Source organism: Malania oleifera, chromosome 11 (genome assembly GCF_029873635.1).
Source record: "Malania oleifera isolate guangnan ecotype guangnan chromosome 11, ASM2987363v1, whole genome shotgun sequence".
Lineage (NCBI taxonomy): Eukaryota > Viridiplantae > Streptophyta > Magnoliopsida > Santalales > Ximeniaceae > Malania > Malania oleifera.
Genome location: NC_080427.1, coordinates 47,925,729 through 47,951,382, shown reverse-complemented (window position 1 = coordinate 47,951,382; position 25,654 = coordinate 47,925,729). Strand labels below are relative to the sequence as shown.

The 25,654-nt window shown below is 36.0% G+C and overlaps 1 protein-coding gene across 2 annotated transcripts; it reads left to right on the top strand.

The window, feature by feature from the left end:
- Positions 1-13,909: 13,909 nt before the first annotated feature.
- LOC131168275 (elongator complex protein 5) lies at positions 13,910-22,254 on the top strand. Of its 2 annotated transcripts, none has more exons than XM_058127587.1 (9): positions 13,910-14,192; positions 14,283-14,375; positions 14,628-14,797; positions 15,082-15,128; positions 18,215-18,284; positions 20,477-20,703; positions 20,802-20,891; positions 21,211-21,286; positions 21,691-22,254. In XM_058127587.1, exons 1-9 carry the CDS (start codon positions 14,026-14,028, stop codon positions 21,882-21,884), a joined length of 1,134 nt encoding a protein of 377 aa, XP_057983570.1. In that variant the 5' UTR covers positions 13,910-14,025; the 3' UTR covers positions 21,885-22,254. The 2 variants fall into 2 exon arrangements, with proteins under 2 accessions (XP_057983570.1, XP_057983568.1); XM_058127585.1 differs by lacking the exon at positions 18,215-18,284 and adding an exon at positions 15,470-15,600 and having other exon boundaries at positions 20,529-20,703.
- Positions 22,255-25,654: the final 3,400 nt, after the last annotated feature.

Here is a 25,654-nt window from a genome sequence, read left to right as displayed (position 1 = left end):
TCTCTCTCTCTTTCACATTCGTAAAATTAAATATTTAAGCTAGCACAATTTTAGCTCTAAGCATGTCAATTTTTACAACTTAATTAATCCCATTAGGTCTCAATACAAACTTTAGTGATGACAGATGAAACTATGTCGATATATGCTTCAAGTTGACAAAAAGGCTTCATCACCATTTCAAATTTGTTCAAGTACATAATTTAAGCAAGCACGTCTATCTTGCACTATTGTGCAAACTCGATTTGAATTCATTTCAACAAAAACCAAATAATAATTAGTACAAATAAGTTACTTAAAAATTTTGTGCTACATTGACTCAACATTTGTAGTTTGTTTGGTTGTCTATACTTAATTTTTTGTTTTTCGATACATGCATGTTGGATTCCATGCAATTAATTATTTTTCAATAAGGACATGATAAAAAATAAAATATATCAAAACAAGAGTAGGGGATGTTGTTGTGTAAAACCCCCAAATATGAACAACGAAATATATATTTTTATGTAAAGAATCAAACACACAATGCAACACATTAAAGATGAATATAGAGAACAATGCACAACCACAATAAATTAAGGGAAGCAATAACAATCACAAAGACATAAGGAATTACGTGGTTTGGTAATATCTACATCCACGGGAACAAATGACAAGGATTCATTATCTTCTTGTGTAAATTATAAAAGCAATACAAGAATCCTCTTAATTCTCTCAACAACTATCACACATTGCTCTAAATACATCAAATATGACATTTAAGTAGAGTTCTCAAAGGTTTTCCCTCAAAAATCTAACCATATTAATGTCCACATTTCAAAATTTTAAATATGCGTTAGGTGTCCCGAACCAAACCGTCGATAGTTTCAGATAGAATGCATTTTGTCCGAAATTCTGCTCCAAACCATCGACAGTTAGAGCCTTACCATCGACGTTTTCCTTGCTACTGCTTGATTACCTTCAAGTTATCCCTTTGTGTATGCTATCCACTCAGTATGTGAGCCACAATTCACAACAATATCCACCTTGGAGAATATAGGCCCCTTAGAAGAAACTGAAAACATGAACCCGCAACTCCACCTTGAACTTGGGATGTAATGACCCAAAAAATTTTAATGATAAAATAATTGGAAAAAATAACAAATGAAAAAGATAAATAAGGAATAAAGGAAAAAGGGGAAAAGAAAAGTTTAGAAGAGAAAGGAAAAGGAAATTATAAAAGGGTACAAACAGGTGCTCGTTGACGAGCAGAATTTTTTTGTCTACGAGAGATCTTCAGTAAATCGTTGCCAAGTATGTATGTCTCGTCGACGAGGATTAACCAAGAGGGTTTGTGTTGTTCTTGTAACGACTGGCTAAATTAACTGGTTTTTTTTTAATAATAAATATTGTGAAATTCCATTGCTCTGATACCTTCATATATAAAACTAACCATCCACCTAAGTAGCAAGAAGCTAAAATCACATAACCACCACCATATATAAATATGTATAATACCAGAGAGCTACAGTGTTCCCAAACTACACATTTATGACTATTTTCCCAATATACCCTCAACTAGGCTAGGGCTATATAGAAATACTCCCAAAAATATTCACTCTACTGATAGAGCGGTACTAAAGCCCCTCAATCTGCGAGCCTGATCTGCTCGCCTACTTGGATCACATGAAAAATGTTAAGGTAATGAGATAAGCCGACGCTCAGTAAGACGAAATATGCTATTACTAATGTGTGGCAAATGAGTTACAATTCTATAAAAATTTGTCTCTATATATTCATGCATAACTGAATATGAGAATACAAGTACAAATAACATATAAAACCACCACCTGTACCTATGTTACTTAACATATCTGTTTTTATAGGTTTTCCATTCATAATACTTCTACTATACATAAGTACACCCATTATTACTATAAAACTGTATATACATATAATAGTTGAAAACTTCCCTGTGGATAACTGTATGTCATGATTTAACCCCTCATGACAGGGTTGTGCGGCTCGTAGGCGGGATCTATCTTGGCTGGCCGACCAGGATAAACCACTATGCTCCGTCAGTCAGATTAGCCCTCCTCAACTTATATCTGATGGGAAGTCTGTCCATAACTAGGCATGATCGACCTACCTACTACATATTATCTGAATAAGTGGTTGCACTCTATACTGTAAATAACAACGGTACCGTGCTCTGTAAACTGTATGGTCCAACAGGGTCTGATACTATGTAGTACAGTTTTATATACAATTTATCTATTTTACTATGATTATATAATAACTGTATTAACCATGACGCTGTAATAAACTGTAACTATTTTAATTGTATCTTTGAAATAGACTGTAAATCTATATGTCATGGTACTGTAAAACTATATAATCATGGTATTCTAAAAACACTATAAAACATATTCCCTGTCTATATATTATGTAAAACATAATCCTAAAAATATTGTAAAAACATGTTTTTATACTATATCCATATTCTCATGCCACACAGTGATTTAAAACATTTTAAACGTATTTGATAAACTGTATAAATTCCTGCTGTGAAATAATAATCTAATAAAAACATATAATTCATACTAAAATCATACTAGTATTGCCTAGCATAGCATATTTCCCTTACTTGATTCATGCTAAAAATCCCCCTACTATGATGGACCCTACACCCGCAGGGTTTTCCACTCAACACTTTGAAAATCATATATCTCAGAACAAAATATTATTATTTCTACGTCTACAACATCTCCTACAACTGTTGGAAAGTCAAATTTTACTTAAAAGACCTCACCCTAAATCTGGGAAGAAACTCAATTCGATCCCACCAATGATCCGTCCCGATAAACTTGGAAAGAACTTCGCCAGGAGCGTCGTGGTGGCCTCAGATCGACGATCCGTTGACTAAGGGAGCCGAAATCGAAGAGAGGGAAGGGAGAGACCGTCGGAGAGAGAAAATGAGAGAATTTGGCTGAAAAATTATGCATTTAACCCGAATTTAGGCTATTTATACTGTGGGATTCGTCAACAAGTCACGTCACCTCGTCGACAAGTCCTATAGAGAGTTCGTCAATGAATCTGCACCCTCATCGATAAATTTCAAACTTCCCAAAAATCCTCTCTCGGTATCTTCTCATCAACGAGACGGGACCTCATCGACGAGATCCTGAAGAACCTTCATCGACAAAACCCCTGTGTTCGTCGATGAGGCTTGAAAAATTTCTTGGAATTGTCACATCCAAAATGCAACGTCCATTTTCCTAAATATTTATTATTTAAATACCATTATTCTTAGGGTTGTTACAATTCTAAAACTCATCGACGAGCTCACGACCTTATCGACGAGTGTTCTTTAGTGGGTCGTCGACTAGTCTTACTTTCTCATTGATGAGTCTACGTGGCAACAGCTTTTATAAATTGAATCAGGGTTGCTTCCACGCGAAGGAAATCAAATTTCCTTCGATTTTCTCTCTCTAGGTCATCTCCTCTCCCTTCTCTCTAGCTTTTCAGCCCGGATTCAGCCTGAATCGCTAAACTTAATTCGCTACAATGTTCTAAGGAAGATTCTCTACACATCTAGCAAATTAGTTTCTTAAACTAGGCATTTCGGGAAACGCTCCTAAGTTGAAGTAAGAGTCTGGATTCTCAGTTTTAGGCTTTTAAGTAAGAGTCTGGATTCTCAGTTTTAGGCTTTTAAAAGTTATTTAAGGTTTATAAATTGAGAAATTGCTGAAATAGTAGTTTATTTGAGATTATTTAATTAAACTAGGGTTTTTGAACTAGGGACCGAGTGAGCATCATTGGCATCAGTTTGGGATACCTGTTGGTGTAATTCAAGGATTCAGATAAGGGGGAAATTTATATATTAAATCAGGTTTTAATGAATTAAATGAAATGGAATATGTTATATATATGTATATATGTTTTCATGCGAGTATAAAATGCCAACCATGTAAATTATGTTTTCTGAGCTTAGGGTTGCTTATTTAGCTATGTATATGTGAAAATGAACTGATGAAAGTGGAATATATTCTCAGGATAATTATGTAAGAAATGAAAGGTATTTTTAGTATATAAACGTTAAATGTTGGTTGATTTATTTTACAGGCAATGTATGAACTTTTCTGCTAAAATGTGTGGCATAGGTGGATAGTAATGCTGTTTGAAAGTATGTTATATGTATAAGATGCAAAATATGTAAGAAATGCACTATTAATGAAATGTTATAAGGATTATGTTGCTTGTGTATGATAATGCAACCATATATACAATGACAGCTAAAAAGAGCTGTAGACTAATTGATAACAGCTAAAAGGAGATGTGTTAGCAAATTCTAGTGCATATTTATGTGGACTAATTGATGTACAGCTAAAAGGAATTGTAGTATGAATGAATGTAATGAAAATGAAATGAAAAGGAAACGTGAATGAAATGAATATAAAATATGAAATGTGAACGATGTAAAATATGAAAAGTTACGTAAAGTGAATTGTTATGAAATGCTAAAGTTATGAACATGAACAGTTATGGATGGTTGAATAACGACAAAAAGAATAACGTATTATGGTATTATCAGGTATTTATGCTAGTAGAACATGTTACGCTAGGGCGGGGCAAACTCTTCTCCTGAAGGCTTGTTGAGAAAGGTGAGTGCACTAGTAATATCAGATGTAGCAATAGGCTGCATAACGCACTAGGGCAGAGGAAAACTATTTTGTATGGGCAGGTAGATTTCCCTATTCTCAAGGGTCTTTTCTGGTAAACTTTGTATGAACTGTGTGAGTACGAGATTAATTTATCACTTGAGGGCTTTCTGAGTAAGGTGAGTGCCTTGGTATGCTTTAGTTGTGACCTTTGGGTTGCCTAATATACCAAAGCAGAGGGGTGCTACTTGTATGGGCAGGTAATCATTCCTATCCTTGGGTAGTCTCGTGGGTGAATATTTTGCATGTGTTTGATTAAGTTCAGAAAATGATATCAGAGTTTATGTTAATGGTTTTCCAAATGATATTAAAATATTATTTATGAATCTCATGTTGACCATACGTTGTTTTTAATATATATTGTTTCTTTCCCTTATTGAGATGTGTCTCACCCGATTACAAATTTATCTTTTTAGAACCACCACGTAAACGAGCTTAGAGAAGCTCAAGGTTGATAGCATTTTTGGGATTATAGAAAGAGAAAAGGGGTATAAACATTTTGATGATATTTTGGGATGTAAATAAGTTATGTTTTACGTTTTATGTTTTATGTTTATGTTTTAAGTCTTTTGGAAAATTGGATGGTTGTGAATACTGGAAGTGTTGGTTACGTTTTGGAGATATGTGTACATATGAGAATACAAGTGGATGAATAGTTATTATGGATTATAGATAAAAATAGTAAACTCGGGTATTATATCTGTGGAGATTATGTTTATATTTTCCATTGTGTATATGATATTTATTTATGGATTATCAGGATTTAATCAGGTATAACGCACCAGACCGGGTTTAAGGGTTCGGGGCGTTACTTGGGATGTTAGGTTGGGATTGCCTCCTATCTAGCAACTAAAGACAAACACCAAGTCCAAGCAACGCCGCTTAAACTTGTCGATGGTAGCTTCGGTTTCTACCATCAACCTCGATTTAGTCGTAGATGCAATAACCCGAGACTCGCTCTAAGCTTTCAACAAGACCTTCCTACAATAGTAAACACAAAAGCTGCTGCAAGCCTTATATCACCAAAGCCCCCTACATAGTCTTCAACAAATCTCACAACTGACGATCCACTCTGTTGCCTATCGAAACACCCCATTGCACCATCAGGGGGGACCTTTGACATATCCCAGACATCACAGTCCATCATTGTGGTACTGAGCAGTAGAAATTTCATATCAATTCTCCACAGAATCCCCCCTGAGATGACAAACAAAGTCTCCATGCGGTTCCGTCCACAAAGCCACCCTAAGATACACTAATCTCCCTGCACCTCTATCCATGCGAATCATCAAACCAAAACCCTTCTTGGTTGTACCGAACACATTCATGTCAAAACCTTTCAATAGAGTTCCTAACTGATTAGCTTCAGTTAAAGCCTTCCCAATCAATAACATGTCATTCACACACAACAGATATATCACCCCGTTGCATCCTATCACCCTCTTCCTCATTAGAAGCCTCACTAACTCCCACACCTGGTTCATATGCAGTACATTCATTTCCTCCATCATAACACTCATCCATCTATGCACGACAACTTGAAAAATAGTATAAACCTTGCTACTGATAGTAATGAAAGTATAAAACTCCAAAATGCGAAATTTATACCTAAGTGGTGGTCTGATAGTGCATATGGGCCCACCATGATCCTGCTAGTCTCCTAAGCTAAAACTTCATATATATGTAGAGACTCGGAAAATAAAAATGATAAGAAAAATATAAGAAAAGAGGAAAATGGTCTGGAGAGGAGAAAACCAGCGACGATTTTCTGAAGAGCTAAGAAAATCATCGACAGTTATATGGTTTTATTGCAACCGGGTAAAAGGGGTAACAGTGAAAATTGGGGTTGGTTAAAGACAAAATCGGTGACAGTTTTTTGGGAGCCTAAGAAAACCATCGACGGTTTTGGCCAAATACAGAATAGTATATAAGGGGCTGCATGTTATTTTATTGTAAAAAATTCAAAATCTCTCTCTCCTCTCTCAGCTGCAAAACCCCTCTGTTGACTCTTTGAGTCTAATCCCATTTTGATTATGATAAAATCAATGTTTCTCACCTATACATTAAGCTTCTTGAACAGGTTCATCCTTAGCATGCACTGATGGTAGGAACTCAAGGAGACCATACAAACTGCAAAGATCATGCTTCATATATATTATGACATCTGAAGAAGCGAAAGAATGAAGACCTATTTGATATTGTATTTGCATTCATTTTTTACTTGGTCTATAATATAATATGGTATGTAATAATTGCATCACATGCATGATAGGATTATATGCTCAAGACCGTTGAATGACCTTACGGATTCGGTCAACTGACGCTAGATTTTTAGGGTATATGCTCAAAGGCCTTAGATCGACCATAGGTTCCAAAATTTTGCATGAAAAGGCCCCCTATTGTCTTATAATTAAGTACCATGTGATTAGGGACAACTTTATAAGAAGAATAGGACCAAAATGCACAAGGTTGGCATGTTCGGTCGACCGAACCCCAACACTCAGCACACTTCGGTCGACCGAACCTCCTTAGGGTCAACATTTTGACCCTTCGGTCAACTGTCCATAAATTGTACATCAACGCTCTAGTCAACCGAACAGACATGTGGGGAGATCCCAACCGCCTGGTCGATCAAACGTTTAGAAGAAAATTTGGCTGGTCAACCGAACACCCAAATTCGGTCAACCGAACTCAATATAGTCGACCAAACCTCGGAGCTTAAGAATCGTCTCATGTTTGGTCGACCATCTTCTTAGTTCAAATTAATCCCGGTCGACCGAACTGAGCACTCCAGTCGACCGAACCTTTTGGGTTGCTCAAATTTTACCCAGGTTAAACTAGGTTATTTTTAATTAAACTCAATTAATCATTTTCCAAAATACCCAATGTGTCCTTAACGACTATAATTTTGGCAAAGTCTATATATATGACTTCATTTGCAAAAATTAAGCATGAATAAGCATATTTGATTAGTAAAAAATCCTCTGTTTTCAAAGATCATATATTTCTCATACTGAATCCATACACTCACTTTTTGCTATTCCTATGAGAAATCCAACTTCCTAAGAGTGTTATTGAGTGTTTCTAGTTGCTAAAACTCTCCTTGGTTTATATTGATTGTTTATTTTATTGAGAGTTCTTAGCTTGGATTTTTTCACCGATTTAACTAATATTGAGAGTTCTTATATTGTGGGAAAAATCTTCATAACTAGTGAGTCTTTGCATCTTGATTGCAAGACTCATTAAGCTTGTGGTTTCTGATTTGCAAAATAATTTTTCACAAGCTTACATATATTTTAAATATCTCTTAAGTTATTATTTGAGAAAATCGTATTTGAGATATTTCGAATATTGTTGTTGGAACACTTTGAAACTTGGTGTGATTGATTTACATTGATTATTTGTTTCAAAGTTTGCTTGAAAATACACTCTAGATATTGATTGTATATTCACATTAGATTGAGTGTTTAGCACATATAATTAGCATTGAGCATATTTACTATCATCTGTATTTGCATTATTATTTGGACTGTATTGTAGTACATATCTGTTTGTTGAGAAGCATATTTCCATGTATGCAAAATTTATATTGAATATTTGTTTTATTCCAGGCGTGGGTCTAAAGAGGGAGATTAGACTTGTTGAATAGTCCCGAATTGACTTAGACCCAATTAGGAAAGTTAGGTGCACCATCCTGGTAAGGTGTAGTTGCAGGTTGAGGTCAGCCCCGTTAATTGACCTGGTTGTAACCGGTGCCGCTCCACCTGTGAAGTGAGCTTATAGTGGAATCCTTGTGCTGGTGAGCCAAGGCGGGGACGTAGGAATTTTGTGTAGAGACTCGAACCCATAAAATAAGAAAAAGGATAAAAAGGTAATTTTAGCAGGCTTCATTGACGAAACCAAGGTTCTTGTCGACGAAGCCAGGGTTCTTGTCGATGAAGGCCCTTCTATGGTTCGTCACCAAAATTCAATTCCTTGGTGACAAAGAGATTCCGATCGACGGGAAAAATATCAGACAAAGGGTTCGTCGATGAAGGACATAGGTTTGTTGATGAAGAGCCTTCAATGGCTCATCGACGAAGGCACCATTCATCAACGAGTTTGACCGGGTCAAGAGGTCTATAAATATCATTTTTCATTGCTTCATGGCTAAGAAACTCCAAACTTTCTCTCTCTCTCTCTCTCTCTCTCTCTCTCTCTCTCTCTCTCTCTCTCTCTCCCCTCTCTCTCTCTCTCTTCGATTCCTTCGTTGTTCGTCACCTGAATCCATGATCTAACGTTACTATGCGGATCAGGGGAAAAATCTCTACGATTATAGCAGATTGGATCTTCGTTTCAAGGACTTCTGAGTTTTATCCCGAAATCGAGGTAAGGGTTTGATTTAGTTTCTGATTCAGTAGGTCTGTAGTAAATAGAATTATGTTGAAGTGTTGTTATATGATTTTTAGGTTTTGAGAACTCGGTTCATTGTTTTTGAGCCGAATAGTTCGTATTTCTGTATTCTGGAAAAAGGTAAGGAGATTTGTTTACATCAGTATTTTTAGAAAACTAAACCACAAAAAAGTTAGCTTATGTTTATATGCAAGTATTGATTGCTTATTTGCAAAGTTTCAGCGCGTTAAAATGCCAGTTTTACGATTTTACGGTTTTGATAAAAATGAGGGTTTTGGCATATGATCTCCAAACTTTTCAAAACTTCTTTATTTGTATTAATCTTAATGTAGGAGATGCTTGGACCACTTATTTTCCATTTAAATGATATTTATCGAGTTATATGCTATATAGCAGATTTTTGACTAAACGAGTGTGACATATGATATGAAATGGAATATGCAAATCTTTTTAAATACTGTCTGGACATAACACCAAGCCTAGATCCTCCATCACTAGAACAATGCATCAATGGACATCCACTCACACCCAAGTAATCTATTGCAAAACCTACCCACAATTCACCTGCAACTCTCCCATCTAGTGATACCTTTGACAATTGGTCACACAAGAAACGGGTCATACTCATTGACTTCACCAGCGTACTCAGTCTTAATGTCTGATTTGAGGATCTCTCTCCCGATCTAGTACTCCACCTCAACCACAAATTTAACCTGGCAAACATATCAACATCAAGCTTGTGCCATATGAGCTAAACCAAGACCTTTAATGATACATCCACAAAAAGTATATGTCTGCCCCGTGATGCTATCTTCATTGGTTCCCAAACATCTGAATACATGTAGTCACTTATATGCCATAACCGCATATGCCACATAACATCTAACTCAGATTCTACAACTGCAGCTCCACTTACAACCATATTACCCTACAGTGCATAGATATTTCCCACTACTTTTTCTCCTTTCATTACTATCGAGTCGCCTGCACATACTTTCATTTCTCCACTTTCATACTTGTAACTATATCTGTTACAATATAAAGTGACCAATGAAACTACATTCTTCCTTTGACTCGATACATACCTTACATCACATATGGTTCTCACAACACCATCACACATTTTGATTTTGACATTTCCAATACCAAATATTTTGCATGAAATATTAATTCCCATTGAAATACAACTAGTATTAACTGACCTGTAGGTGTCAAATCATTTTCCATTTGATGTCATGTGATAAGAGCATCCGGTATCTAGGATCCAAGAATCACCCATGAGGCATTCCAAACTCGATGAAACACATAGCATATCACCATCACTGCGTTTCGAGTCTCCTTCCACTACATTTTCAGATTCTGATGGACCCTTAAACATATATCGGCTTTCTAGTTTTCGCCTAACTGATGTCGAAGAATCCTCATCCATGATGTGAAACAACACATCATCAGCCAAATAAAGTTGGATGGTTGATACTATTGTTGCCCCCAATTTATTCCAAGTTGCTTCATCAATGCCTTCCAGTTAAATTCCGTATAAGGGTGCACTAAGAGATCCTTCACCCTTCTTTGCCACAAACTGAAATTCTCGATTCCATCAAATTTGACTGTAATGACCCAAATTTAAAATGGAAATTTGAGTAATAAAGAGAGAGGGAAATAGAGACAAAAACAGAAGGAGGCCATAGACTTCGTCGATGAACGCGGAGTATTTGTCGACGACATTGCATTTTGGGAATAAAATAATTTTTAAGAGATTGTCTGAGTTTGTTAACGATCATAGGGTTTCGTCGACGAAGTCTTTAGAAATTTCGTCGATGAACACACGACTTCGTCGACGAGAAAATGCCGAGAGTGGTTCGGAGGTAGTCTGAATTTTGTTGACGAACACAGGGTCTCGTCGACGAAATTTATGAAGAACTTGTCGACGAAGATCGGACTCGTCGACGAATTCTGCTGTCTATATATATGAAAAATCCGATTGTTTATTCATTTTTCACACTCCTTTCTCTCCTTTTCGGCTCTCTCACTCTCTCTCTTTGATTTTGGGCTGGTTTTACGCTGGATTGAAGATCTGAGGCTACCATGACGCTCCTGGCGAAGTTCTCTACAAGTTTGCCAAAGTAGATCATTGGGGAAACGAAGTTGGAAATCATCCCAGAGTTAAGGTAAGGCTTTTTAAGCCAAATTAGACTTTATGGTAGTTATAGAAATTGATGTATGCATGAAAATACTGATGATTAATACTAGGATTTTTTAGTTTTAGGGCATTGAGTAGGAAATTCTACGGGGGTCAGGCTAGGATTTTAGGGGGCTTTCTCAGTAGCCAGGTAAGAGAATAAACTAAAGCAGAAATTTTCCATGCATATTATTATTAATTATGAGCACATTTATTTTCAAAAAAGCCTATGCTATCTTTGTATATTACATATGAAATGTATGATTGGAAAATACTACTATTGTGATGCAAATGTATATGTATGTATAAGATGCCAGAAATGATGATTTTAAAATATGAAGTAAGACTTAACAGCACATGTGTGGCATGAACATTACTTTTATGTGGAGCGAATCATGATATGAATGATTTTACGAGAAAAAAACATTTTCAGGTATTTTGGAAAGACGAGTTATGCTATATTGAGTTTGACGAATATATGATAAATGAGTTATTTTCAGAATGTAAATACCTGAAACGTATCTGGCGCGAGGCCATATTTATATTATCGGTACGAGGCCGTATTTACGATTTTGGCGCGAGGCCATGTATTTATGTTAATGGTGTGAACCCGTATTTACTATGTTATCGGCGCGAAACCGTATTTACTATGATTTTGGCACGAGGTCATATGTATGATTTCGGTACGAGGCCGTATCTATGTTTTTGGCACGAGGCCGTGATGATATTATGTATGTTCATGTATTATATGTTATTACAGTCAGGATGTTAGTTTAGTTCAGTTCAGGGTTCGGTACCATAACTATATGTATAGATCAGATATCTACTTCAGATTAGTGCTAATCGTCTCACAAGGGGATGGGAGATGGATAGTCAATGTGGCTTTCAGTAGAATGTGGACGTCCACCTGGCAGTCCGGACCAGGGTGTGGGGGGCCCATCGTACTTACAGACATATTTGATTCGGTAATGGTCGGCCAGCCATTGTCGGGTCCCGCCTTCGGGCTGCACAACCTGTCATGGGGGGTAATACATGACATTAGTTAGCTATTCATCCTGGGTATATTTTCAGTATTATGAGTTATAACAGATGTTTATGTATGTTATGATTTATTAACAAATATAAAAGTACATGATCATCTAGTATAATATTATGATTATTTTCAGAGTTATGAAATGTACTGTATATGTATAAGCACTTTAAATGTTCATGTTACCACACAGCTGTGTATTTAGTTTATTTTCCCTTACTGAGAAGTGTATCAGCCCCAACATTAATTAACTTTTTAGGAAACCCAAAGAGACCAGCGGGTCAGGGCCGCCATTGAGTGATTGGTGCTTCCCTACTAGAAGGGTAAGCGTCGAACTAGGATTAGGAGATTTTTGTTGTATGGTTCTAGTGATGTTTTTGACTTTTTTGGAGATTGTACATATAAACAGTATATTGATGTTAATAGAAAGTTCTGGTATTATGTTTTATGATTGGATGTTTGAGATTTTTATGTTTACTGCTGCTAGGTTTTCCGCTGTGTTTGACAGGTGTCCCCGCAACCCACGGGTTCGGGTCGACCATTTTATCTATTATATGAGATTTTATGTTTATAAATTGAGGGACGTTGCATTGACAATGTCAAATTTCGTAGGTGAAGATGCAGAGACCATTACAGCAATCCTCTGATACCAATTTGTTGTGTAAAACCCCTAAATATGCACAATAGAAATATATATTTGTATGTAAAGAATCAAACACACAATGCAACACTTTAATAGTGAATATACAGAACAATTAACAATCACAACAAATTAAAGGAAGTAATAATAATCACAAATACATAAGGAATTACGTGGTTCGACAATGCTTACATCCATGAGAGCAAACGACAAGGATTCACTATCTTTTTGTGTAAATTACATGAGCAATACAAGAATCCTCTCAATTCTCTTAATAACTTTCAATCATTACTCTAAATACATCAAATATAACACACATAGAGAGTTCCATAAGTTTTTTCCTCAAAACCTCAACCATATTAATGTGCACATTTCAAAATTTGAAATTTGCCCTAGGTGTCCCGAGCCAGACTGTCAACGGTTAGAGCCTTATCGTCAACGGTTTTCCTTGCTACTGCTTGATTCCTTTCATGTTTTCCCTTTGTGTATGCTTTCCTTTCATGCCAATTTTTATATTAAAACTATGCAATGTAAATTGAAAAAACAACGTTTATTGCACATCCCAATTTTGGTATTTCTTAATACAATGGGTTTGGAGCGAAAAAATTTATAAATGGATAGGAATTTCATTTTTATTTATTTTAGAATAAGTTTGGGTCAATTATTTTCGTGCCAAACACTTTTTTCCAACAATGATTAGAAGTTTGGAATAATACTCAATTTTTTTTTTTCAAAATTATGTATCAAAATCTAAAACAGCTAAAATCTAGTGCTTTATTTTATGATGGTTGGGTTTATTTATTAATTACAAGGAAAAAAAAAATCTCAATATGGGTATTGAAATTTGAATGCCATTTTCATTTTGACAATTAAAAAATAGTTAAAGGCTTTTAATTTTGGTTTAGCTTGCAACACGGGACGTGTTTAATAATGATTAGTGCTTTAAATCGTGCTTCGAAGGCACGAATCGTGTCTTGAAAATGCAGTTTCTGTTCATCTGTCTGGGAAATATTCGCAGAGCGTATCGGGGAAAAATTAGGGTTTTGTTCAGGCGCTGTGGTTGAGGGTGAAGCGCTCAACCTCAACAATGGCGGAATCTATGTGCAGAGCTCTGCGGGATGGATCACTAGAGGGAGAACTTGCACCTGCTTTAACCATTAGGGATTCTGTACACTCACCTTTCGGACTCGATGTCTTCAATCACGTTCTTATCCAACACTCATCCAACATTTTGGCGGGAAAGTCTCAGTCGCGGTAGCTAGCTTCAATTTTCGGAAGCCAATATCGTATCTAGTTTCCATTTTTCGATTCATGCATTCTAATATTTCAGTATGTTCGCTACAGAGGTCTCGTGCTAGTTGCCTTTTCCCGGAGTCCATCGTTTTATGTTAATTTGCTTGAGAGCAGAGGAGTGAATCTCGAATCGCCCCGCAAATGGTGAAGAGTCTCTACTCAGCGCATGCGCACACGCTGTTTGATTGCCTATTAAATTGAGGGAAATAACACGAAATGATAATATAAACACCATGTTTTCTTTGATTACAAATGATGAAATTATTCTTAATAATTTTAGTTTATTTCCCAAATTTTATGGGCACAAACAGGACCGTGTTTTGTTGTGTAGTGTCTAACTTGAATCCAGGACTTCTATACTGATGCTTGAGGGCGTGAATTAACCTGATGTTGTAGGTTTCAGATATTGGATTGTTATACGGATCCTCTGGGTTGGAAAGATCAGCTTATGAGGTGTGGAAAGATTAGCAATATCTCTCAGGAAGCCTCAACTTCGACAGTGAGTCTGTGCAAGGATGTGAGGGATGTTGATAAGTTGTTCTCTTCTATAATTGAATTGGGTAAAGGTATAGTTGCAGCACTCTTTGTTTGTTTGTTGCTATGTGTGCGTGAATTTTTTGGTTGTTCTGCTCTGTCTGAGTAAATTTATCTATTACTGTTATTTTTGGGAGGGGGTTAACTCTTCTTCATGGCCAGCATGAAGTTGAAGCCCTGCAGGGTGTATATGAAAATGGGCATAAAATTTATTCTTCTGCAGACTTCTTAATGATTTTATCCATTTATTTGTTTATTTACATTTTGTCGATTCAATCTTTTGTTCTTTGATGAGGATTGCTGTTTGTTATCACAGGGCTGATTGGAGAAGGAAAGGGTCGTTTCTCTGTTGCGATGGACTTGGTAATGTGCATTTCTGTAATTGTAAATTTTGTTAGGGGTCATGGTGATACCTATAGATAATATGTGAATGAGAAAGCTGATTGTTTGTACTACATGGGTCTAATTCTTCTTTTGAACCATCTATACTGTTTTCTGTATGGTAAGAAAAGTTTTGGTGTGCAATCCGTATATGGCATACTAGAACAAAGTTTAGTTGTCTTTCCTTGGGGTGTTGCACTGAAACTTCCTACTAAGCAACAATCATATACCAAATTACTCATGATTTTACATATTCCTTGCAACCATTCATCCTGTATTTGGAGTTTTATTGATGACATCTAATGAGTCATTTTAGATGGCAGTATTTTTTTGGCAGAAGTCTAGTCTTTTTCTTTGGATGTTGCATGGAAGCTTCCTGTCAAGTGACAATTGTGGACCAAAAAGTTGCCAGAGACATAGTTTTAACTGAAGAGACAAAAAACAAAAACATCATGTGAGTCAATAACTCATTGTTTGCACTTTGCAGAATTCTGTTAAAAATTTGCAGAATCATAGGTCAGTTAGATATTTTATTTCTGGTTGTCCTGGGAGCTTTTTTTTGAGTTGGCTGGATGCAGCAAAAACAGATTGTTAGTCATGACAGCAAAGTTGGGCACATTTTTGAATTGCTTGCAGTTTCATGCTTTTTTGCAGTTACGGTGTTTGAAACTTTGAATCATTCATTGAACTAAAGGCTATTCAAGAAGAACATTTTGTCTAAAAGAGTTGTGTTGGGAACTTGGGTGTAGTGTTTATGGCCTTATGCTGGGCAGTTTCATGTTTGGAAAGGTGTAGACTATATGCAAACAGTCATTCAATTAACTAAAATACTCTCTTGTCCAAACAGCTAGCAATGGTTTTAATGGAGGGTTTTAAATGATGTCCATTTTTAATTTTTATTTTCAAAAAAGTTGGCATAGGCCTGCTTGACTTTCTTAAAAAATAGTATAGATTACTAGAATTACAAATTCCGTTTCAGTGGGGTTATTCTTTTCCCAGTGAACATGTCGTGTTAACATGTTTTTAAGTGTTATTTTGTATGATAAAGAAATAGTTTTGAAATTTTGGGAAGCCGTGCTTCACAAGCACAATTAACTCATATTTTTTCGTTGGTTTAGTGCTCAAGTATGGGATTTTCCCCTATGGAAATTTAAGTCCAAAATGTAGGTTGAAGAAACAAGTTATTAGTTCATAATTATAGTATATTGGATAGCTCTTCCTATTGAGAATTGCCATTCAGCTAGCGTCTGCACTTGGTTCCATATCTAACAATTATGCTGACACCTTTTTTAGCTTGTCTATACAAGGCTTTGAGAAGTGTAGGATTGTCATGTTGTTTTAGTTAGTAAAGGCCTTCTTGTGTGGTTATCATCTTTATCATTGTTTAATTCTGTATGATTATTCTGCAAGTATAGGTCTGTGGTTGCATTTACATTTTGGGGAGTCATCGTGTGTGTTATCAAAACTTGGTCATAAATCATAGGTTCAGAGTTTAGCTGAAACCCTAAAAAATGGCATTGATATTTGTTGAAATAGAAAAGGAGAAAGAAAACCATGACTCCACGCCAAAAAAAAAATCCATTGTTTTTAAAAATCTTTATTGCCCTTGTAATTTTGAATGTTAGAAGCTGGAAATTGTGATGTATTTTTTATTTGATGCAAATTTTGTAGAACTTTGGTACCAAGACTCTTGCACAACTTGATTAAATATTTGTTTTTCATTACAAAATTAATCAAAGTTTCTGTTGTGTTGTGCTGCTGGAAATTTATTTGGACCCTCCAATTAGTATATCTGCTTACTTCTGGGACAGGTTGAATTTTGAAGGGTGACTTAAGTCTGATTCATGAGTATTAAAAAGGCTATCCAAGCACCACACATCCTAACTCAGCCTTTTTGTTCATCTTGTTCAACCCAAGCTTGAGTTATGTTGAGATATGTAAGGTCAGTCAAGTTGGGTGAAGAGTTGACTGTTTTACACGTGTACAATTTTTTTTTTCCTTTGCATTTTGAGTACTGCCCTTCATTCTGTTCCATTGACAAATTGTTGTAACTTTATCTATGTTTTGAAAACTGGGAACTACGAGAAACTTGAATTAGGGGAACAGAAGGGGGGGTGGGGGGGAGGGGTTAATAATACATATGACTAAAATTATCATTTAAAACCATTTTGAATTATGACATTTTATCCTTATTGTAAACAGCTGTCCAAGGAAATATTACATGACAAGTTATAGCATGCGTGAAAGGATAAGGGTAGCATTAATTGAAGATGAGAGAAAACTGGTTGACATGGTTGGTCATGTGTACAGTGTAGTGGGGACTAATAAATGTTCGGAAATGATTTGATTGAGGTGGAGTGTACTACTAGTACAAGAAGAGACTACGAAGAACATGGTCTGAGTTAATAGTAGGAGGTTTAATGAAATGTATATTAAAAAGAAGTGTTGGCCTTAATCTGAAGTTCTGAACGATATATGAACGAAATAAACCTGATGCCAAATAGTTGGGAACGAGGATTGGTTGTTGATATCTTTAATTAGATCTGTTGCCAATCTTAATGATTTTATATGCTCTATATGTTAATATCTCTTTACTTCTAATTCAAAAAAATATTTTAAAAAAAATGGCAACTCCTAATGTATCCAAATGAACTATTTTCATTAGTATTGTAGATCGATATAATGCTCAGTAGACTGGGTCACTGGGTTCAATTTGGCTTGGATTGCCAAGTTGTCAACCCAAGTCCAACCAAGCTATTGGTCAGATCTGGTTGGGGAATCCAACCTGAGGTTTGAAATGTACCCCCAAGATTGCAGCTCTTATTCTTGGGTTTGGGTTATACTGGATTAAACCCATCCACATTGTCTCCTTTGTAGCACAATTGTTTCTGGTTATTTCATTATAATTTTTACTGTTTTTCTTAACATTTATACTCTCTGGTGGGCAGTTTCTCTCTCTCTCTCTCTCTCTCTCTCTCTCTCTCTCTCTCTCTCTCTCTCTCTCTCTGCGTATGTATGTGTCCATGCACATATGTATATGTGTAATGATTTGTAGCATTTCTTCCCAGGTATCTGAAATTTTGAGACATACATCTATGCCATTAGCTGCAAGCCTTTTAAGCAACCTTCGTAGCCATGGTATATATCTATTTTTTAGTTCAGATCTTCTTAGAAAGGGTTATATTCATTATGCTATTCTGAAATTGCTAGCTTCGAAGCTTAAGCAGTTTGCCAAGTAGATGATAAAAAGACTGACAGGGTTCTGCCTATTCTATTGAAGTAGAATCTTGAGGCAGCCCCTTCAAAACTTTTAAGATCACCCTCTGTATTTTTTTATTTGGTAATACTGCAAGCTTTATGTCGAGGTGATTCTATGCTTGTAACACCTAGCAACTAGGCTTCACATGGGCACATGTGCCATTGCATTGCTGCTGCGACTTGCTCTGAATAGGGTTGGCCTCTAAGCATTTAAGTACATATGATTCTGGGCATTTTTCACCTAGTGACTGTTGTTTGCTTGGGAACGCCCATGCCATCGCTTTGCTAATGTTGTTTGTGATAGAAACAGGTTATAAGGCTAAGAATTGTTTTTGAATTTTTGGATGAAGATCTTTAATGTTGTTTCCAATGTTATCTAGAACATGGAATGTTTCAATTCATGGAATGGGAAAAGAATCATGTTATGGCACATGCTGTAAAATGTGGAATGTTAAGGGTACGCTTGTATAGATACATTGGAGAAAAATATGTAATGGCACTGGTATATTTCTGGAATGATATTGAAGTGTGTGAAAATATAGAAGAGATTCTCTGTTGTGAAACTGATAATAATGAATAAGGATGGAACTATAATGTGATAATTCTTCACTTGAACATATAAAAAAAAATATGTTTTGTAAAAAAATTTTGAATTGAAACTTAGGAACGCTAGGTTTAGCGTTCCAAAACAAAAATGTACCACATTTCGAAACGCTTGTACTCACAGGTCTTTGCGTTTTCTGGTAACTACAGTTGTTTCTGTATCCCGAGTTGTTTACTTGTAGCTATGTAATTCTTTAAAAACAATGGATCTCCACTCCCCAAAAAAATGTGCTTATTTAACAGCTATTATGATGTAGGCATGTGCAATTTGGGCCAAGGTATTTTTGTCAAATATACTTTCTTACAACCTTAATCCATTAGAATTTTTATATATAATATAAATATGTATTATTAATATTCACCTGAAAAACCTTTGTCTTTGAGACTTAAGTCTTCATCAATATGGAAATGGGTTTTGCAAAAGCTCTCTTATGCCACCCGTACGGCACAAAAAATGTAGTTCTTTGGTGTTAACAATAGTGAACTAGAAAACAATTGTTCGAAGTTTTTTTGTTTGCTTGTTTTTCTCCTTTTCTTTAGTATCATTCAGCAAGACTTCCCCTCACAGATTACAAACAAACTTGTTATCTTAAAATAAATAATTTAGGTGTCTTATAAAATTTGAAAATTTTCTTCTAGAGATGTATGCAGATACTAGACTTCATAGAATCTGCTAATATCATCTTTATAATAAGCCTAAACACAACCAAGTATTACTAATATATAAAACAACTTAGTGAGTATACAACAGAGTTAAATTATTTGGTATAGAAAGATATTATAATTCATTCATCGCTATAAATTAGAAAACTTCTACAATTAGGTGCACATATTACCCCTCATTCTAAAACTCCAATTTTAAGAAAAATAGTATGTCTACTATGGTAAGAGTAAAATCATAATTTTGTTGAACAAAGGCAAAAGGATAATTTACTACATAGTTCATTTTACCTCATGGCGATGAGTCCACCTTTTCTTTCCTCTTCTCTGCCAATTTACCTTTATTCATTTCATCCCTCCTGTGAAACATGGTTGTTAGAGAAGCCACTTGTTTTTAGACTCTGGTTGATTGTGGGGCATGTTTTACTGTGGATAGGAAACAGTTTGAAAAGCAACTTAAGAGTGATTTTAGGTGGGCATTATTTTGGCCTAAAAAGTTCAACTTCTTTGCTGTTATAGTATGGGGGAATGCCCTTAGTTACATTAATTGGCAGTGGCGCCATTAAAGGATCCCCCTGAGATGTGGACATTCATGTTCTTTGCTGCAGATTCATACAACTTAGTGACCTCCATTAGATGTAATGTCACTGATGTTTAAATTTAATGGGTAGAATGACAGATGCTTTAGTAATTCATAAATTTCCCACTTATGCCCAGTTTTGACATGTAGAATCAGCTTTTAGATGTTGTTGCTCCATTATTTATTTGTTATTATGATACATTACTGTTATTATTATGTTTGGCTGCAGATCAAATTTCTTGTACCTTTTGGTTGTTACATTTGGACCTTCATGAAATCAGGGAAACAGCTGCTTTTGAGTACATGTCTTCTATGGTTGCCACTCTGGAACCTATGAGTAATTCTACCAATGGACCCAGAGTTGATTCAGAAAACTTACCTTTGCTCGAACAGAGTTATAGGAAAGGGAAGTTGTCTGTGCGGTTCAAGCGCAGGAATGGACGAGTTAGACTGATGGTGACCTTCCCTCTGTCCCTCCCTTCCTATCTGAAGTATTTTATTCTTCTTAGAAAGCCATAAATTTATTTATTCTTTTCTTAATTCCTGTTTATTAGAGTGAATTCTTTCATGTTGAGCAATCGGGCATAAACTTCACGTCTGTTTCTTCAGAGGACATAATAATAAATCAAGGCCTTTCACCAAAGGTAAGTTGTATAGCTTCATTTTGGGCAGAACTTGGAGAAAAAAATCTCTCTCTCTCTCTCTCTCTCTCTCTCTCTCACACACACACATGGGCACACAGGTGCGCATGCTTACTGTCATATTCCTGCAACCTGCGTGCGTGTTTGTGTGTGCTTGCACATGCATGGCATAAGATGGCAAAACAATCACTCATGAACACTTTCTTGAACAAAAACACTAGTCCATACAGAAGCATGCCCTGGAACTCCTACTGATATGACACAGTAAACACTTACATATATAGGATCATTATAAAATCTGGAACAATGCTTCTTTTGGCAGGTGCAGTTCAATCTACAGCTTTCAGAAAAAGAGCAGATAGACAGGGCTAATGTTATTCTTCCATTTGAACACCAAGGTATTGGTGCATCTCAATTTTGTTTTGTTTTATTTATTTATTTATTTGTTTTTCTGTTTTGAATTTGGGTGTCTGCACCTCAAAGAGGGTTGCACATGTGTGCTTGCTTTCCCATTTCATATGTTACGTTTCATTTGTACTCCTAGGAATAGACTGAATGCGTTTTCTCCGTAAAGCAAATAACAATGTAAATTTTTTATACAAATCCATAATAAGGAGAGAAACAACTATTCTCATCATAGGAATTTTATTCCTATTCATTCCCATGCTACATGGAATAACATGAATTTTTGCGTGAGTGGCATCATTCTAAATTTTAAACCCCTATATAATTTTCATAGATTTCTATTGTATTTCATCTTCCAATGATTCTATGATTGTATTTCAATCTTTTCTTGCTTCAGGGAATGGCAAGCCTATACAAATTTATGATGGTCGAAGATCTCTTGCTGATGTCAAAGATGATACAGCACCTGCTTCAACCTTGAAGTCTCAAATGGCTGGGGACTCTGGCAAGGGTGAGATAATATATTTCCGTGATTCGGATGATGAGATGCCAGATTCTGATGAGGACCCAGATGATGATTTGGATATATAATTGCATTTCATCCACGGCTATATCTCGGGTTGCCAAAGTTTCGTACATTTGAAACACTGGCATGTTAAAGGATCTAAAAACCCCAAAATTTATGCTTCATCTCCATACTTTCATCAACTGGGGGAGCAAACAGGTCAACTGAGGGAATTTAGGATCTACGAGGTGAAGCTGATCTACAGCTGGTAAATCTGTGCGAGTTATTCATCTATTTTCAAGTATTTAATTTAAGCACTTTCATAGTAAATACTTATTTTTGAAAGATGTTCCAAACAGGGACTTAATTTTCTAATGGTTTGAGATCTGTAAATGTGATGTTATGATTTTCTGTTTCATGCCCAAAAGAAGAATGGTGGTGCCATTCTTTTCTAGTCTTTGAAGCTTTGTTGAAGGTAGGTTTCATAAGTTGATGAGGTAGTTTCATGATCAGACTTGGGAGAGTTCTCTGCAGTGTTTGAGAAAAATAGCAGATTGTTTTTTTTTTTTAAATGAAAATTGAGGATGTGTTTGTGTGGATTTGGATAAAAGTCTAAGAGTCTATGTTTTCTATTTTGTTTTTCTTTTTTCCAATTGCACAACATTTGAATCAAAGTTCAAATTCTAAGCCTGCTCAGGTTGGTAGAAAGGCTTTTTCCCTTGTTCTTCCTCTCAAATTACTTTGTGTAAAGATGCTTTAAGGCCTTCATTTTTAGGTGAAGAGATATTTGAATGAATTTATGGTCTTTTTCTTCAAAATAAATAAACAAATAAATAAATAAATAAATCTTTGTGGGAGTTTGTATTTAAATCTTGGATTAAGATTTGGTTGGGTGAATGTGGACAAGAATTAATGTAATTTATAAATGCTGAGATGTTTGAATTCTAAATTTAAGGCTTGTGCTACTTTTCAGAAGTAGGAATGTAGGATCCTAGGTATGTTCTTTCAATACCATCTCACATGGGGTGTGTCATAGGGTCTAAATTCATAGCATACAACTTGATACTCAATGGCATCAAGCTGCACATTTGGTTAAGTCAATATCACACGCTAATTGTTAGTTAAGTCCTAAGAGTGTAGCAAATTGAGAGACAACATTTATAAGACAACAACATTTATGAGGGTCACGCTTTTCAACTGTTTCTCTTGTTCAAAGACAAGGAATACATTCTCTAACATGTGTAAGAACACTATGCATGAAAATCCCCCGAATCCCATGCCTTCCACATGTTAATTAACAGACAATTAACTCTGATCAATTGCTTAACATGTGTAAGAACACTACATGAAAATCCCCCATATCCTATGCCTCCTGCATGTCAATTAACAGACAATTGACTCCGATCAACTACTTAAAGTTTACAGTTGAAACCCCCAACTGCTTTACAAGCAAGGAAAAATTGCAAAGTAACTGCTTTACTTGGTCAACATGTTAATGCTGCAAGCATTTAACATTAACACTACATGTTATATACAGGGCAATACTTTGTATTAAGCATGTTTTCTCGTGATCATGACTTGGCGTAATCATGACTTATCTAACGTCCCAACAACATTATATGTCAATGAAGCATTTGACATGTTGAATTAACCAATGTCAATTAAAACTAGCCATCGTAAATAACCCTATCAAGGACCATGATTTCAATCATGTCCATCTCTCACAATATTGTGTGGGTAGCTTAGTATCTATGTCCTCCCTCTATAAGAACATAAACTAACCAATCATCAAATGTGAAGACAACCCATGATAGATCATCTTAAGCTATTATCTTGGCACATGAGTTGCCCATGCTATGTGCCTTAGCATTTGACAATATCAAACTACTCGAGGATTTGATAAGGTGGGACTAAGGTTGCAACCAAACTAAGTTGTTATTGAGTAGTTCCAAAGCTCGACTTAGTAAGAGTGTTGTGAAACTTGAGATTGTTCCACCTAACTTTATCACAGTTACAATTGTACAGGTAAATAGAGAGTAAATAATTGTGTAAAATTACACCAGGTAAATTCCCAGGGAAGTGGGGGGTCACAACGGACCGCTTAAATCCCTCTTTCCTAGACAGAATTTTCCTTAGACATGTAATTAACACAATATATTACTACAACTATACCCGACAAAAGTTAACTACTGAATAGATAAAAGGAAGAACACCAGAATTAACGAGGTTCGGCTAAATGTGCCTACGTCCTTGGACACTATCAATCAATATTTCTCTATTGTAGAAATATTACAAAATGAGAGAGAGAGAAGAGAGAATGTGCCTAAGAGAGAAGTAGGCAAATTTGGGGATGAGAATACAAATGGAGGTGATGGGTTTATATAGGTTAGGAAAAACCACTATTACAACCACTAATCACCTACCTTTGAAAAATTATCCCACCATTGAAGACTTCAATGGCAATTGTAGGCTTCTAGAATGAGCCATATTTCAACAAATCTCCACCTTGGCGAAATTCCATCTCTTAATCATCTCTCATAGATTCCATAATGTCTTCAAACGCGCTTGTAGCGCAAATATTTCAATTTTCAACAATGTTGATCAAGTTCAAGCAATGTTGAAACTTGACCACAGTTACCACTTTTGTCATCATATCAGCAGGATTCTCAGTGGTTCGAATCTTCTGGATTACTACTCCACCTTCTTCCAGAATTTCTCGAACAAAATGATATCAAACGTCGATGTGCTTGGTTCTTGAATGGTAGACTTGGTTCTTTGCTAGATGGATAGCACTTTGGCTATCACAATGCACCTTGATGTGCTTCTGTTCAATTCCCAAATCTTTCATCAATCCTTGAAGCCAAATTGCCTCCTTCACAGCCTCTGTGACTGCCATATACTCTGCCTCTGTAGTGGACAAAGCAACTGTTGACTGTAAAGTAGACCTCCAACTAACTGGCGCTTTTGCAAGAGTAAAAAACATAGCCAGTAGTTGACCGACGCTTATCCAAATCACCAGCGTAATCGGAATCACAGTATCCAACAATACTATGATCATCTTGCTTATCCTGCTCAAATATTAGGCCAACATCTACCGTATACAAAATGTATCGTAGAATCCATTTCACAGCTTGCCAATGTTCCTTTCCAGGATCATGCATATACCTGCTCACAACTCCAACGGCTTGTGAAATATCGGGCCTTGTACACACCATGGCATACATCAAGCTACCAACAACACTTGAATACGGTACTTTTGACATGTATTCTCGTTCTGCTTCAGTTTTTGGAGACATAGATGCATTCAACTTGAAATGAGGAGCAAGCGGAGTACTAACAGGTTTTGACTTCTCATCCATACCAAAACGCTTCAGTACTTTCCTCAAATATTGTTTTTGAGTCAAACAAAGCCTCCCCAATTTCCTTTCTCTACTTATCTCCATACCGAGAATTTTCTTTGCTTCGCCTAGATCTTTCATCTCAAACTCCCTATTCAATCGAGCCTTTAGTTTGTCAATTTCTGTCTGACTCTTGGAGGCTATCAATATATCATCAACATAAAGAAGAAGATATATGAAGGATCTATCTTGTAGCTTGCAAAAATACACACAGTGATCATATTTGCTTCTTCTGTACTTTTGCCCCATCATAAACTTGTCAAATCGTTTGTACCACTGCCTTGGGGATTGCTTTAATCCATACAACGATTTTTCAAGTTTGCACACCATATTTTCTTTTCCAGCAACTTTGAAACCTCCTGGCTGAGTTATGTAGATTTCCTCTTCCAAGTCTCCATGTAAAAATGCAGTTTTTACATCTAATTGAACTAGTTCCATATCCAATTTTGCTACCAAAG

Bases quoted from the DNA above. Each gene is read 5' to 3' on its own strand.
- LOC131168275 (XM_058127585.1), top strand. From the start codon at position 14,026: ATGGCGGAATCTATGTGCAGAGCTCTGCGGGATGGATCACTAGAGGGA. The intron at 15,601-20,528 runs GTGAGTCAATAA...TCATGAAATCAG, and splicing joins ACAAAAAACAAAAACATCAT to GGAAACAGCTGCTTTTGAGT. The intron at 20,704-20,801 runs GTGACCTTCCCT...CCTGTTTATTAG, and splicing joins ATGGACGAGTTAGACTGATG to AGTGAATTCTTTCATGTTGA.